We start from the raw sequence: 17344 nt of genomic DNA on the forward strand, positions 1-17344 counted from the left end.
CTGCAAAAGAGACACAGGCATTTAGAACAGTCTTTGGGACTCTGTGGGAGAGGGTGAAGGTGGAATGATTGGGGAGAATGGAATTGTAGCATGTATATTATCATAAGTGACCAGTCCAGGTTCGACGCATAAATTTTCCTCTGTTCATTTCTTTGCATTTGTGCTTTTTCAATAAAAATGCTTTTAACTGAAAAAAAAAAACATTGTAAAGTAATTATCCTCCAATTAAAATAAAATTTAAATTCATTTATTAAATAAATAAATAATAAAATGAAAGGTCGCCCACAGTGAACCTCGAGCCCCTTTCAGCTCCTACCTGTTACAAACAGTGGTATGTTCCCAGGCCCAGCCAGCAGCTGCGGTTCTGCCCCCATCCTTCCCAACCTTCCAGAAAACCGCTCAGACACAGTTTTCACACATGAAAAGCAGCGCACACTGTGGGCGGACTTGTTCCTCATTAAAGGCAGCTCGGGTCCTTCCAGCAGGAGCCCAAACCCGGCAAGTTTCATTTTTATTTATTTATTTTTAATCTCAATAGGTTTTGTTTTTGTTTCATTTTGTTTGTTTGTTTGCTTGTTTTTTGGCCACGCTATGCAGCTTATTGGATCCTAGTCAGGGAATTCTCCAGGCAAGTTATAATAAATGTCTTGGACCCAAGATGAAATCTCCAATTTGAGACCTCCATAAAAAAAAACCTGGGTGCTTCCTGGTTGCTCGAATGGTTAAGGCTCTGCACTTCCAATGCAAGGAGTGTGGGTTTGATACCTGGTCGGTGAAATAAGATCCCACGTGCCACAAGGTGTGGCGAAAATGTCAAAAAAGGGAGAAAGAAACTTGGGGCTGGCTGTTGACCCTGGCTGCCCATCCATTCAGAAGCAGAGTGAATTCCCAGACTTCACATGAGTGTCTGGAAGGGATCAGCGGAGTGAGGGACCTGGTTCTCTCCCCGCCATGACAGGCAGTGGTTGGAATGAAACCTCAGGGACACAGCAGGGAGGTGGCCCCACGGCAGGCAAGTCCCAGAGACATGGCCACACTGTGCTTGTGACCACCAGCGGCTGCCTCCGGCCAACAACGTGACCAGCTTCCCTGACAGAAACATCACCCAGCCTGCCCAAGGCTCCACCACAAATCCCTGGGCATTTACCCAGCCAGGCACATCTCCCTGACACCAGGGAGCTTTTTCAGAAATCTCACTGCGATGCCCGAAGTCAAAGGACCCGGACAAATTCCCAGCAGGCTTGGTTTACACAGCACAGTGATCTGTCCAGAAGGGCTGGACCTCCATGCTCAAGGGCAGGCTGGGTGCTCATAACAGACCCATTGGTGGGCAGGGGAGAGGCTGGTGGTCCCATTTTCCAGAGAAGGAAACAAGCTCAGAGAGGCTCACTGCTTGTCCTGGGTTGCACAGCTAGGATGGGGCCAGAGATCAGGTCTCCTTCCTCCCGTGACAGTGTTCTCCCCACCGCAGGAAAATATAAGATAATCCACGTTTTCAAATCAGTTTGCTCCCGTGGACCAGTCCCTACCTTATATGTGGGGAGCCCCGCCTCCTCCCAGAACCCTCCCAGGGAGAAGCTGCCACCCAGGAGGAAGGTGCCTCCAGCTGCTCCGAGGACTCCTCCAGCGAGAGCAGGCTACCCGTGTACATGCTGAACTCACACACCCCAAACTGGGGACAGCCCGTCCTGGGGACACAAAGGAAGGCTCGTAGGTCCCCAGACTCAATATGGACTCTGAAAATGCATTTTTTCTTATTTATCAGATGAAAGCTTTTTTAAAAAAAAAATTGTGGCAATATGTGTATCAGTTCAGTTCAGTTCAGTCGCTCAGTCGTGTCCGACTCTTTGCAACCCCATGAATCACAGCACGCCAGGCCTCCCTGTCCATCACCAGCTCCCAGAGTTCACTCAAACTCATGTCCATCGAGTCGGTGATGCCATCCAGCCATCTCATTCTCTGTTGTCCCTTTCTCCTCCTGCCCCCAATCCCTCCCAGCATCAGAGTCTTTTCCAGTGAGTCAACTCTTTGCATGCGGTGGCCAAAGTATTGGAGTTTCAGCTTTAACATCAGTTCTTCCAATGAACACCCAGGACTGATCTTCAGGATGGACTGGTTGGATCTCCTTGCAGTCCAAGGGACTCTCAAGAGTCTTCTCCAACACCACAGTTCAAAAGCATCAATTCTTCGGCGCTCAGCTTTCTTCACAGTCCAACTCTCACTTCCATACATGACCACTGGAAAACCCATAGCCTTGACTAGACGGACCTTGGTTGGCAAAGTAATGTCTCTGCTTTTTAATATGCTATCTAGGTTGGTCATAACTTTCCTTCCAAGGAGTAAGCGTCTTTTAATTTCATGGCTTCAATCAGCATCCACAGTGATTTTGGAGCCCCCCCAAAATAAAGTCTGACACTGTTTCCACTGTTTCCCCATCTATTTCCCATGAAGTGATGGGACCAGATGCCATGATCTTTGTTTTCTGAATGTTGAGCTTCAAGCCAACCTTTTCACTCTCCTCTTTCACTTTCATCAAGAGGCTTTTGAGTTCCTCTTCACTTTCTGCCATAAGGGTGGTGTCATCTGCATATCTGAGGTTATGGATATTTCTCCCGGCAATCTTGATTCCAGCTTGTGCTTCTTCCAGCCCAGTGTTCCTCATGATGTACTCTGCATATAAGTTAAATAAGCAGGGTGATTTTAACCATTTTAAAGTATACGATTCTGCAGCATTACTTACATTCACAAAATTGTGCTACTGTCATCACCATTCATTTCCAAAACTGTTTCATCATCCCAGACAGAAACTCTGTGCTTAAACAAGAACTCTCCAATTGTGCCAGCCTCCCTGCTCCTGGTAACCTCAGTTCTACTTTTTGTCTATGAATTTACCTCTTCCTGGAACCTCATGGAAGTGGAATCACACAATACTGGATAATGCATTTTTAAAAAGAGCTGGGCAGAGAGAAGAGGACATCTGGGGCTGAAATTTCAGGTACCAGCATCAAGGGTTAAGCAGAGGGTCTTGTTGCTGCTGCTGCTGCTAAGTCTTCAATCGTGTCCGACTCTGTGCGACCCCATAGATGGAAGCCCACCAGGCTCCCCCGTCCCTGGGATTCTCCAGGCAAGAACACTGGAGTGGGTTGCCATTTCCTTCTCCAATGCATGAAAGTGAAAAGTGAAAGTGAAGGCGCTCAGTCATGTCTGACTCTTCGCGACCCCATGGACTGCAGCCTACCAGGCTCCTCCGTCCATGGGATTTTCCAGGCAAGAGGACTGGAGTGGGGTGCCATTGCCTTCTCTGGAGGGCCTTGTTAGTATCTTTCAAATCTTGCTAGACTGGAAACTATTAAATCAGCGTGAAGAAAACGTTGCTCCTGTCTCCACTCTATTATATTTCCTGGAACCTGGACCAGAAACCAGCCAAACCAGCAAGAAAAAAACAATGGCGCCCTCTTTGTCATGGAGGCAGGACCCACAGACCAAAGGGATGAGGAATCTCTCAGTGTCAGCTGTGGAAAGACCTTCTCTTTCTCAGAAAAACTCTTCAGGGTTGAAAGTCTTTGGTTACAAACCTATTCTTCATTCCCTCCAAAGCTATTTTGCTGAGTCATCCCACCTTGCCCGACACAGATCAGGTGACCACTATAGGGACGGACAGGACACCAGCCAGCCTTTCAGAAGCTTGAAATCCTACATCGGCAGTTGAGACGCCATTGAAATCAGATGCTTGCAATACAGAGCAGCGAGTGCCAACTGCCTAGATAGAGGAGTGATTCAGAGAAGGGAGAAATCCATTCTCTCCCACAAATGGACGGGGTTCTGAAGGATGAATAGGAGTTCACCAGTTGGAGGAGGAAGAAGGCACATCCTAGGCAAAGGGAGCAGCGTGTAAACAGCATGGAGGCATCGAGACCCGAGGAGCCCCTGAAATGGCAGTGTGGGAGGCACGAGTCAAGGAGCTGACCTTGGGTTTATGTGGGGGTTCTGAAGGACCCTCCCACCCCTGGAATCCACAAATGATAACAAAAGAATGTTTCTGGGGGCTTCTCTATGGGGAGAGCATTAGGTATGACTGGAGTGTCGGGGTGGGGTAAGCACTGGGCCAGGGCGTGGTCACTACTGGCCTGATACCGGGTCAAGTACGAGCCACGAGAAGGCAGTGCAGAACTTTAAATGAGGAAGTCACATGATCAGATGTGGTAAAAGTCACTCCAGTGGGAAAGAAGCCGATGGGAATGGGGGGTGGCGGGGAGAGGAGGAGGGAGTACGTGGGACCAGCAGAACAGTTAAGACGTCCTAGGAATTTAGGGAGAGGGATGTGAGCCTGAGCCAGGAGGCCCGGAGAAACGCGGGCTCCCCGGAGCACTACCGTGGAAGCATTTATTTAGTGGGGCCATTTGTTCCATAGGTTGTACTTTAAAAGGCTGGGAGAGGACTTCACTGGTAGCTCCGAGGTAAAGAATCTGCCTGTCAATGCAGGAGACATGGGTTCCATTCCTGGTCTGGGAAGAGCCTACGTGCCACGGAGCACCTAAGCTCTTGTATCACAACTATTCAGCCTGTGCCCTAGAGCCCGGGAGCCACAACTACTGCGGCCCTCACACCCTAGAGCTAGTGCTGGACAACAAGAAAAGCTACTGCAATGAGAAGCCCTCGCACTGCAACTAGAGTAGTCCCCGCCTGGGCTCCACAACTAGAGGAAATGCCCAAGCAGCAACCAAAGACCCAGCACAGCCAAAAATAAATAACATAACTATTTTTTTAAAAAACGCTGGGAGAGCACTCACGACAATATTAACAATGTTTATCCTGGGTGTTGGTAATGTGCTGTCTCTTAGTCGTGTCAACGCCAGTAAAGCCTTGCCTGAATTTCTTGACCGGCAGAGGACAGGGGTAGGAGTGGAAACATGGGGAGGGCAGCTCCTTCCTGCGCAAGTCATGAGTGAGGCTCTGTGCCGGGCACCACACGTTTCCCAAGCCAGGAGAGAGACATCCCTGGTGACAGATGCACCTGGCTGCAGAATCTGGCCACTCCCAAGCTTTAACCCCAAAACTCAGGTGTTTTGCCTGGTGCCTGGCACAGTGGCCAAGGTGGGCAATGTCCACTTGTCTGGCTCATTTTGGCCCAGCAGAAGCAGAGGGCCACTGTTGGCCTGGCATGCATGCCGAGTCATGTCTGACTCTGTGATCCCATGGACTGTAGCCTGCCAGGTTCCTCTGTCCATGGGATTCTCCAGGCAAGAATACTGGAGTGGGTTACCATGCCCTCCTCCAGGGGAACTTCCCAACCTAGGGATCGAACCCACATCTCTTATGTCTCCTGCATTGGCAGGTGGGTTCTTTACCACTAGTACCACCTAGAAAGCCTGGCAGAACTTTTCAAAGGCCAGAGCAAGGGGCCTGGGCGGGACCACCACACTGGCTGGCTAGAGCCCTGGGTTTGCTGAGAAAAGGGAAGAATGCAGTCTATTCCTTCTTGTAGAGCCTTTATAATTCAACTTTTTATTGAAGCATAACACACACAGAAAAATGTACCCACGTGTACAGCTTAATGAACTTTCATGAGATGAACAGACCCGTGGAACCAGGATCCTGGTCAAGACACAGAGTGTTACCAACATCCCAGGATCCTGCCCCCCATGCCCCTTCCAGTCAGCCCCTTCCACAGCCCTCATAAGGGTGACCACTGCCCTGACTTCTAACACCACAGATGACATTTGCTGTTCTTCCCACATGTTCTTCCTGTGAATCATACACTATGCGTCTTTTCAGGCCACCTTTCTTTGCTCACCAATAGCGAGTTCATTCTCGCTGATGTGTGCTACACTCCTTGTTGTTCAGTATTTCAGCTGCTCCGACTCTTTGCGACCCCATGGACTGCAACACACCAGGCTTCCCTGTCCTTCACTATCTCCGGAGTTTGCTCAAACTCATGTCCATGGAGTCGGTAATGTCATCCAACCATCTCATCCTCTGTCGTCCCCTTCTCTTGTTACCTTCACTCTTTCCTAGCATGAGGGTCTTTTCCAGTGAGTCAGCTCTTTGCATCAGGTAGCTGAAGTATTGGAGCTTCAGCATCAGTCCTTCCAGTGAATATTCAGGGTTGATTTTCTTTAGGTACACTCACTACCACACTGCTTTTATCCCAAACTATTGCTGATGGACATTGGAATCCTTTCCAGCGTAGGGCTGTTACCAATGGTGCCACCAAGAACACTTTAGTACATTCGTTTTGGGCACAAACATGCCCAGTGCTGTTTGGCACACACCTACGATTGTAGGAAATACACTTGCTCAGCTTTAGTGAAAAGTGAAAGTGAAGTTGCTCAGTCATGTCCGACTCTTTGCGACCCCGTGGACTATAGCATACCAGGCTCCTCTGTCCAAGGGATTTTCCAGGCAAGAGTACTGGAGTGGGTTGCCATTTCCTTCTCCAGGGGATCTTCCTGACCCAGGGATCAAACCCAGTTCTCCCACATTGTAGGCAGACACTTTACCATCTGAGCCAATACCGCTAAGTAGGTTCCAAAGTGGTTGTGATATTGACCAGGGTTCTTGGCCTTCCCCAGGCAACAGAAATTAATAAGAGGCCAGGCCAAGACACTCAGGCAAGGCTCTATTGGTGTTCTGTGGTTGCAGGAGGGAGCAAAACCAAGTAACAGGTCCCTTGGCTCACTCCCTGAGGTCGGGTGAGCTGGTTCCTTATATGGGGTGAGAGTAGGGCTGTGTCAGGGGTCGGGCAGGACAGTGGCTTCAGTGTTTTGCCCACCTCTTTATGGTGTTGAGTGCAGGGGGCATGTGCAGTACCCTGCTTTTGCTCCCGACACACAATTTTTGCTCCCAGCTCTTTAGAAGTGGCAGTTGGGTGTTTTGGTCTTTTTTGTATTTTTGCCCAGAATTTATCCCAGTTGCACATGCACACAGCTATTTTTAGTCCCATGTAGTTTCTTTGCATATTGTTGCTTGAGGAGATGTTTGTCCGGGTGCAAGCAGTCCAGCTCTGCAGCACAGGGTCCCGGGTCCCAGTCTGTCTCTGTTTCACGGATTGACATACCCAACAGGGGCATGTGAGCTCTTGCTTGCTCCGTATCCTCTTCAACACTTGGTATTGCCTGCCTTTTTCATTCCAGCCTTTCCAGTGGCATCAAATGGGGATTTTAATTTGCATTGCCCCGATGAGTAATGCACATGAGTGCCTTTTTGTATGTTTTATTGCCCATTTGGGTATCCTTTTTGGGAAAGAGACGGTTCACATTTTTTGTCTGGGCAGGTTCTTAACTGAGCAGGCTCAAAGAATCCTTGACTCCCTCCAAAGAGATGGTTTTAGAGGAAGATCACCCTGCCATGCCTACCACTTGCAGGCCACATTCTCCTCTGGGGGCAACCAGTCCGTCTCTGGAATGGGAAGTCCTTTGGTTCTGGGTTTGAATCCCAATTCTGCCTCTGATCAGTGCTATGACCCCGGGCTTTCTTTTGCCATGGATTAAGATGATAGTACTCATACACGCCTCAAAGAGAACTCTGTGAGTCCTTTCCTATATGTGAATTACCCAACACATGGGTTGGAGTTACATTCATCCAGTGAATCTTGTGAGGACATTTAAAATTATTGTACAAGACTTCCCTGGGGGTCCAGTGGTTCCAATGAAGGGAGCGCAGGTTTGATCCCCACTCAGGGAACTAAGATCCCACATGCCACATGGCATGGCCAATAAGATAAAATAAGATTATGGTAAAGAAGAAACATTTAATGATATTAAAAGATGTTTGGGATGTATCATTAAAGGAACATAACTAGGTAAGAAAATAGTATTCCCAGCATATTCTCCTTTTTTAAAGAAGATAAGAGAAAGAACTAGAAGGATATCCATTTTATTGCCATATAGCTGTTCACAATAGTCTCTTATAATCCTTTGTATTTCTGTATTGTCTGTTGTAACCTCTCCTTTTTCTCTTCTAATTTTGTTGATTTGATTCTTCTTTTTTTCTTGATGAGTCTGGCTAAAGGTTTGTCAATTTTGCTTATCTTCTCAAAGAACCAGCACTTAGTTTTATTAATCTTACTACTGTTTCTTTCATTTCTTTATCATCTATTTCTGCTCGGATCTTTATGATTTCTTTCCTTCTACTAGTTTTTGGTTTGTTGTTTTTTTTTTGTTCTTCTTTTTCCAGCTGTTTTAGGTGTAAAGTTAGGTTATTTGGTGTTTTTCTTGTTTTTTGAGATAGGACTGTACTGCTCTAAACTTCCCTCTTAGAACTGCTTTTGCTGCATCTCATAGGTTTTGAGTTGTGTTTTCATTGTCATTTGCTCCTAGAAATTTTTTCATTTCCCTTTTGATTTCGTCGGTAACCTGTTGGCTACTTAGAAATGTATTGTTTAATCTCCACGTGCTTATGTTTCTTACAGTTTTTTTTTCTTGTAATTGATATCGAGTCTCATAGCATTGTGGTTGGAGAAGATGCTTGATACGATTTCAATTTTCTTAAATTTACTGAGGTTTGATTTGTGACCCAAGATGTGATCTATCCTAGAGAATGTTCCACGTGCACTTGAGAAGAAGGTGTATTCTTCTGCATTTGGATGGAATGTCCTGAAGATATCAATGAGATCCATCTCGTCTAATGTATCATTTAAGACATTCCTTATTAATTTTCTGTTTTGGTGATCTGTCCATTGGTGTGAGTGGGGTGTTAAAGACTCCTACTATTATTGTGTTACTATTCAGTTCAGTTCAGTTCAGTTGCTCAGTCATGTCCGACTCTTTGCGACCCCATGAATCACAGCATGCCAGGCCTCCCTGTCCATCACCAACTCCCGCAGTTCACTCAAACTCATATCCATCGAGTCAGTGATGCCATCCAGCCATCTCATTCTCTGTCGTCCCCTTCTCCTCCCGCCCCCAATCCTCCCAGCATCAGAGTCTTTTCCAGTGAGTCAACTCTTCGCATGAGGTGGCCAAAGTATTGGAGTTTCAGTTTTAGCATCAGTCCTTCCAATGAACACCCAGGATTGATCTCCTTTAGAATGGACTGGTTTACTTGTTACTATTATTGTGTTACTCCTACTATTATTGTGTTATTATTGCGTCAATTTCTCCTTTTATGTCTGTTAGTGTTTTTCTTGTGTACTGAGGTGCTCCTATGTTGGGTGCATAGATATTTACAATTGTTATGTCTTCCTCTTGGATTGATCCCTTAATCATTATGTAGTGTCCTTCCTTATCTCTTGTAATCTTCTTCATTTTAAGGTCTATTTTGTCTGATGTGAGGATTGCTACTCCAGCTTTCTTCTGCTTCCCATTTGCATGGAATATATTTTTCCATCCTCTCACTTTCAGTCTATATGTGTCTTTAGGTCTGAAGTGGGTTTCTTGTAGACAGCATATACATGGGTCTTGTTTTTGTATCCATTCAGCTAGTCTGTGTCTTTTGGTTGGAGCATTCAATCCGTTTACATTTAAAGTAATTATTGATATATATGTTCCTATTGCCATTTTCTTAATTGTTTGGGGTTGATTTTGTAGATCTTTTTTCTTCTCTTGTATTTCTTGACTATATAAGTCCATTTAACATTCATTGTAAAGCTGGTTTGGTGGTACTGAATTCTCTTAACTTTTACTTGTCTGAAAAGCTTTTTATTTCTCCATCAATTTTTCATGAGATCCTTGCTGGGTACAGTAATCTTGGTTGTCAATGTTTACCCTTCAGTACTTTAAATATATCCTGCCATTCCCTTCTAGCCTGCAGAGTTTCTACTGAAAAATCAACTGTTAAACTGGCAATAAAATGGATAACCTGGAAGAAATAGATAGATTCTTAGAAAAGTTCAATCTTCCAAGACTGAACCAGGAAGAAATAGAAATTATGAACAACCCAATTACAAGCACTGAAATTTAAGCAGTGATCAAAAATCTCCCAAAAAACAAAAGCCCAGGACCAGATGACTTCACAGGAGAAATCTATCAAACATTTAGAGAATCCTTCTAAAACTCTTTCAAGCAATTTCAGAGGAAGGAACACTTCCAAACTCATTCTACAAGGCCAGCATCACCCCGATAACAAAACCAGACAAAGACAACACAAAAAAATAAAACTAAGGCCAATCAGTCAGTTCAGTTCAGTTCATTTCAGTCGCTCAGTCATGTCCGACTCTCCGCGACCCCATGAATCACAGCACGCCAGGCCACCCTGTCCATCACCAACTCCCGGAGTTCACTCAAACTCATGTCCATCGAGTCAGTGATGCCATCCAGCCATCTCATTCTCTGTCGTCCCTGTCTCCTCCCACCCCCAATCCCTCCCAGCATCAGACTCTTTTCCAGTGAGTCAACTCGTCACATGAGGTGGCCAAAGTATTGGAGTTTCAGTTTTAGCATCAGTCCTTCCAATGAACACCCAGGATTGATCTCCTTTAGGATGGACTGGTTAGATCTCCTTGCAGTCCAAGGGACTCTCAAGAGTCTTCTCCAACACCACAGTTCAAAACCATCAATTCTTCGGCGATCAGCTTTCTTCACAGTTCAACTCTCACATCCATACATGACCACGGGAAAAACCAAAGCCTTGACTAGACGGACCTTGGTTGGCAAAGTAATGTCTCTGCTTTTTAATATGCTATCTAGGTTGGTCATAACTTTCCTTCCAAGGAATAAGCGTCTTTTAATTTCATGGCTACAATCAGCATCTGCAGTGATTTTGGAGCCCAAAAAAATAAAGTCTGACACTGTTTCCACTGTTTCCCCATCTATTTCCCATGAAGTGATGGGACCAGATGCCATGATCTTTGTTTTCTGAATGTTGAGCTTCAAGTCAACCTTTTCACTCTCCTCTTTCACTTTCATCAAGAGGCCTTTGAGTTCCTCTTCACTTTCTGCCATAAGGGTGGTGTCATCTGCATATCTGAGGTTATTGATATTTCTCCCAGCAATCTTGATTCCAGCTTGTGCTTCTTCCAGCCCAGCGTTCCTCATGATGTACTCTGCATATAAGCTAAATAAGCAGGGTGACAATATACAACCTTGACGTACTCCTTTCCCTATTTGGAACCAATATCACTCATGAAATAGATGCAAAAATCCTCAACAAAACTTTAGCAAACAGAATTTAACAACACATCATAAAGTTCATACACCATGATCAAGTTGGGTTTATTACAGGGATGCAAGGATTCTTCAGTATAGGCAAATCAATCAATGTGATACACCATATTAACAAATTGAAAGATAAAAACCATATGATAATCTCAATACATGCAGAAAAAGCCTTTGACAAAATTCAACACCCATTTATGATTTAAAAATGGGCATAGAAGGAACCTACCTCAACATAGTAAAGGCCATATATGATAAGCCTACAGCAAACATTTTTCTCAATGGTGAAAAAACTGAAAGCATTCCCCCTAAGATCAGGAACAAGACAAGTGTGTCCACTTTCACCACTGTTATTCAACATAGTTCTGGAAGTCCTAGCTACAGCAACTAGAGAAGAAAAAGAAATAAAAGGAATCCAGATTGGAAAAGAAGACGTAAAGCTCTCACTGTTTGCAGATGACATACTGTACATAGAAAACCCTAAAGACAGTGTCAGAAAATCACTAGAGATAATCAGTGAATTTAGCAAAGTTGTAGGATACAAAATCAATACACAGAAATCACTTGCATTTCTATATACTAACAATGAAAAATCAGAAAGAGAAATTAGGGAATCAATCCCATTCACCATTGCAACAAAAAGAATTAAATATCTAGGAATAAACTTACTAAGGAGACAAAAGAACTGTACACAGAAGATTATAAGATACTAATGAAATAAATCAAAGATGACATAAACAGATGGAAAGATACTCCATGTTCATGGGTAGGAAGAATCAATATTGTGAAAATGACTATACTACCAAACACAATCTACAGATTCAATGTGATCCCTATCAAATTATCAGACATTTTTCACAGAACTAGAACAAAAAATTTCACAATTCATATGGAAACACAAAAGACTCCAAACAGCCAAAGCAGTCTTGAGAAAGAAGAATGGAGCTGGAGGAATCAACATTCCTGACATCAGATTATACTACAAAGCTACAGTCATCAAGACAGTATGGTACTGGCACAAAAACAGAAATACAGACCAATGGAACAAGACAGAAAGCCCAGAAATAAATCCATGCACCTATGGGTACCTTATTTTTGACAAAGGAGGCAAGAATATACAATGGGGCAAAGACAGCCTCTTCAATAAATGGCACTGGGGAAACTGGACAGCTACATGTAAAAGAATGAAATTAGAACACTTCCTAACACCATACACAAAGATAAACTCAAAATGGATTAAAGACATAAATGTAAGACCAGAAACTATAGAACTCTTAGAGGAAAACATAGGCAGAATACTTGATGACATAAATCAAGGCAAGATCCTCTATGGCCCACCTCCTAGAGTAATGGAAATAAAAACAAAAGTAAACAAGTGGAACCTGATTAAACTTAAAAGCTTTGCACAGCAAAGGAAACTGTAAGCAAGGTGAAAAGACAACACTCAGAATGGAAGAAAATAATAGCAAATGAAACAACTAACAAAGGACTAGTTTCCAAAATATACAAGCAGCTCATGCAACTCAATACCAGAAAAACCAACAACCCAATCAAAAAGTGGGGAAAAGACCTAAACAGATATTTCTCCAAAGAAGACATACAGATGGCTAACAAACACAAGAAAAGATGCTCAATGCTGCTCATTTTTAGAGAAATGCAAGTCAAAACTACAATGAGATATCACCTCACACCAGTCAGAATGGCCATCATCAAAAAGTCTACAAACAATAGATGCTGGAGAGGGTGTGGAGAAAAGGAACCCTCTTGCACTGTTGGTGGGAATGGAAATTGGTACAGCCACTATGGAAGATGGTATGGAGAGTCCTTAAAAACTAGGAATAAAACCACCATATGACCCAGCAATCCCACTCCTACGCATATACCCTGAGGAAACCAAAATTGAAAAAGACACATGTATCCCATTGTTCATTGCAGCACTATTTACAATAGCTAGGACACGGAAGCAACCTAGATGTCCATCGACAGATGAATGGATAAAGAAGTACATATACACAATGGAATATTACTCAGCCATAAAAAGGAATGCATGAGTCAGTCCTAATGAGGTAGATGAACCTAGAACCTATTATACAGAGTGAAGTAAGTAAGAAAGAGAAAGATAAATATCGTATTCTAACGCACATATACTCCCAGGGACGGCGGAGCCTGGTGAGCTTCCATCTATGGGGTCACACAGAGTCGGACACGACTGAAGCGACTTAGCAGCAACGCACATATACAGCATCTAGAAGAATGGTACTGAATAATTTACTTACAGGGCAGCAATGGAGAAAGAGACATAGAAAATAGACTTATGGACATGGGGAGAGGGGACAAGAGGGTGAGATGTATGGAAAGAGTAACATGGACACTTACATTACCATGTGTAAAATACATAGCCAACAGGAATTTGCTGTGTGGCTCAGGAAATCAAACAGGGGCTCTGTATCAACCTAGGGTGGGATGGTGTGGGATATGGGAGGGAGGTTCAAAAGGGAGGGGATATATGTATACCTATGGCTGATTCATGTTGAGGTTTGACAGAAAACAACAAAATTCTATAAAGCAATTATCCTTCAATAAAAAATAAATTAAAAAAAAAAGAACCAGAAGGAAACACATCTTCATGTTCATCATGGTTATCTCTACTGACAAGATTGTGGGTGATTTTAATTTTCTTTTTTATGGTTTCCTTAATATGCTAAAAATTATGCAATAAACAGGTATCGATCTGTAACTGGAGGAAAAACAAAGAAGAAAAGTTATGTTTTTTAAAAAAATGGCTATTTCCTTTAAAAAGAAGATCATCCCAAAGAAAAACATAATTGTACTCTTTCGGAGAAATCATCTTGGTGACAAATCTCCTACATGCCAGACTTGCTCTATCAACATGTGGACATTTCTTTTTTGCAGTAATATTTACCAGTTAATATTTTTCTGAATGCTTATTATATGCCAGATTCTCTGTGCTCAGAAATTTATGTGTGGACTCATCTGTACTTTATACAAGAGGCGAGCAGAATAAGACTCAGAGAGATGGAGTGACTTTCCCAGGGTTACACAGCTGGCATGTGGCGCAGTCAGGAGTCAAGCCTCAGACGTGACCCCTGAGGTCCTCTCAGGTCACCACTGGGCTGCAGGCGCGCCCCCCACCCCCAACCAGGATGGGTCCATCACCATCTCTGGCACCTTCCTCCTCGGGAATAGAGCAATGAAGCAGATGCAATCCTCTGCAGGGAAAGTCTGGGACTGGTCCCCACTCAAACTGCCTGGAATTAATTATTTCAAAGCCTATAGTGCCTGCCAATGCTACAGACTTTCCAAAGGAGGACAAACTGGACACCCCCAGCTGCCGAAAGCCCAAGGAAGCTGGGTGCATGGCTCGAGCAAGCCCAGCATGTTTCAAAAATAGTCTAGAGTGAGTGGAAGGGAATTCAGCCAGCCTGGAGACCTCCCAGCCCCTAGCCACCCCTCTCTTACCTCTGAAGCCAGTTTCCAGAACAAATTGGATGACTACCATAAATCACAAGGTATTATGCACACAAAGCTTCTCTGTTTCCTTTTTAATTAAGTGCACTTCTGAAGGCTTTGTGTTTTGGTTTTCTTCACCTCTACCGCCGGTCATAGGAAGTCTCCACATCAACCTCATCAGTAACAGGACACGGAATAGAGGCCTCCGTGGTGCCCTTTTGGAAGGGGCTGTGGACACATGAGGCAGGGGTACTTTATGGTCTGCCCTCTCTGGTTCCATTGAAGGTCATGATAGCCTTTTCTTTGCAGAGAGAAATGAAATGAGTCCTCTGGGTCCTTTTACCCAACAGGCAATGTTTTCTTTTCTTTAAACTTAATAATGAGAGAGAGAGAGAAAAGGAAGATGCAGAAACCTTTTCAGTTCAGTTCAGTCACTCAGTCTTGTCCGATTCTTTGTGACCCCATGAATTGCAGCACGCCAGGTCTCCCTGTCCATCACCAACTTCCCAAGTTTACCCAAACTCATGTCCATTGAGTTGGTGATGCCATCCAGCCATCTCATTCTCTGTCGTCCCCTTCTCCTCCTGCCCCCAATCCCTCCCAGCATCAGGGTCTTTTCCAGTGAATCAACTCTTTGCATGAGGTGGCCAAAATATTGGAGTTTCAGCTTCAGCATCAGTCCTTCCAATGAACACCCAGGACTGATCTCCTTTAGGATGGACTGGTTGGATCTCCTTGCAGTCCAAGGGACTCTCAAGAGTCTTCTCCAACACCACAGTTCAGAAGCATCAATTCTTCGGCGCTCAGCTTTCTTCACAGTCCAACTCTCACATCCATACATGACCACTGGAAAAACCATAGCCTTGACTAGACGGACCTTTGTTGGCAAAGTAATGTCTCTGCTTTTTAATATGCTATCTAGGTTGGTCATAACTTCCCTTCCAAGGAGTAAGCGTCTTTTAATTTCATGGCTGCAATCACCATCTGCAGTGATTTTGGAGCCCAAAAAATATGTCTGACACTGTTTCCACTGTTTCCCCCTCTATTTCCCATGAAGTGATGGGACCAGATGCCATGATCTTAGTTTTCTGAATGTTGAGCTTCAAGCCAACCTTTTCACTCTCCTCTTTCACTTTCATCAAGAGGCTTTTTAGTTCCTCTTCACTTTCTGCCATAAGGGTGGTGTCATTTGCATATCTGAGGTTATTGGTGGAAGCTAATATGGGTCCAGCACCTCACCTATGTCAGCTCCATGGGCAAGGTTCTGTGGTTACTTTCTAGCAGGTGAGGCTTAGAGGGATCACACAGTCTGCCCCTAGAGATGGCCAGTTAGGAGCCACGCTGTTCCCTTGGTCCCTCTCCCCCATGTTCTAGTGAGTGGAGGTCGATCTGGTGAAGCTGGTATTTGTTGGTCCATCATGTAAATGAAGGGCTGCGGTCCACTGTTATGTGCTGACTATAAAGCATGCTTCCCAGTATTCACAACTGGGGGTCCCCTCCACCTTGACACTGGCCTGGGCCACATGACTTGCTTTACTAACAGGACTTTAGGAGGTATGAAGCAAGCAGAGGCTGGATATGTGCATTAGGGCTTGTTCTCCTGGAATATCTCCCACGGAGGCCTGAGCCACTCTGTAAAGAATTCTGGCCTCCAGTGATGGAGAGGCTTCCTAGACAGAGAAATGTAAGGCTGGTCCCAGTTGTTCCAGCCATGTCAGTGGACACTCCAGACACGTGAGGAAGATACCAGCTTGGTGGGCTAGCCCAGGAGACACCATATGGAGCAGAAGAACCACCCTGCTGAGCCTAGCCTCAGTGTAGATTATGAGGATTATGGTTTAAGCCACCAAGTTTGGGGGTGCTTTGATGGGCAACAATAGATAACTGTTGGCCCACAAGACAGATATGTCCACAAACAATGAAAATTGTCGTGCTTTAGTACTCTAGTCTATGTTGCTGGTGATTCCACCATAACCAGAAATGTCTTTGTTATTGTGAAATTTTGCTGGGATTTAGGTTGGTGACAACATGGATACCTGTTTTCTCTTTCAGGATCTTTTGAAGCCTTGGGTGTCACTCCTGGGAGATAGGGTAGGGATGGGTGCCACCCAGAAAAGACCAGCCCACATGGGGAAACCTGGTCTCAATCAGAACTAAACTAAAATGTAGTATAATCTGGGGAAACTTCTCCCGGGAGGGAAAACCTTCTCATCATCAGAGGTCATTGGGGGTTCTCCCTGTGGATCTGTGGGTACCAAGCAGAGCTGGGTCGTACTAGACTTCACACCTGAGTCTGGTCCAAGGCCTCAGCTCCTCCTAGAAAATTAAGCAGTGACCAAGGAGAATCTCCTTCTGCTCTGACCTTCTGTCTCTCAGTTAGAAGCTGGGAGTCTTGAGAGATTCTGGGAATGGACATGGCTGGTATTTCCTGGGAATTTTTTTTAACACCGAGCACCACTCAACCCTACTCATGCTGGACATGTTTCTGGTGTTTGGTTTCTTTTGTAGAATCAAACTCCTTAAGGCAGAGGGAAAGCAGGACTTCAGGTGGAATGTGAAGATCATTACGCCATCCCTGAATGGGCCACAGAGGACCAGAGGAACGGACAGAGAAGAACAGATGAGAACTCACAGCTCCCCGTAAGAGGGCAGATTCAGCATCAGGACCACCTCCCAACCTGCCCAGGACTGCTCCTGGCACTGCTCTGGGATGGCTGCTGTTGGGAGCAAGTTTCCCCCCTACCCTGTCCCCTCATGTCTCCGTTTCTAAAGAGAAATTC

General features: G+C 44.7%; 1 protein-coding gene across 1 annotated transcript in view; it reads right to left on the reverse strand.

The window, feature by feature from the left end:
• DGLUCY (D-glutamate cyclase) overlaps window positions 1-17129 on the reverse strand; it is a 70517-nt gene extending 53388 nt beyond the window's left edge. The window contains 4 exon segments of the mRNA XM_055417581.2: window positions 1586-1688; window positions 5071-5156; window positions 5370-5429; window positions 17028-17129. Coding sequence (XP_055273556.2) covers window positions 1586-1688; window positions 5071-5156; window positions 5370-5429; window positions 17028-17129 — 351 coding nt within the window.
• Window positions 17130-17344: the final 215 nt, after the last annotated feature.

The sequence above is a fragment of the Moschus berezovskii genome, chromosome 21 (assembly GCF_049115385.1).
Source record: "Moschus berezovskii isolate FMDL1 chromosome 21, NW_MosBer_1.0, whole genome shotgun sequence".
Taxonomy (NCBI): Eukaryota; Metazoa; Chordata; class Mammalia; order Artiodactyla; family Moschidae; genus Moschus; species Moschus berezovskii.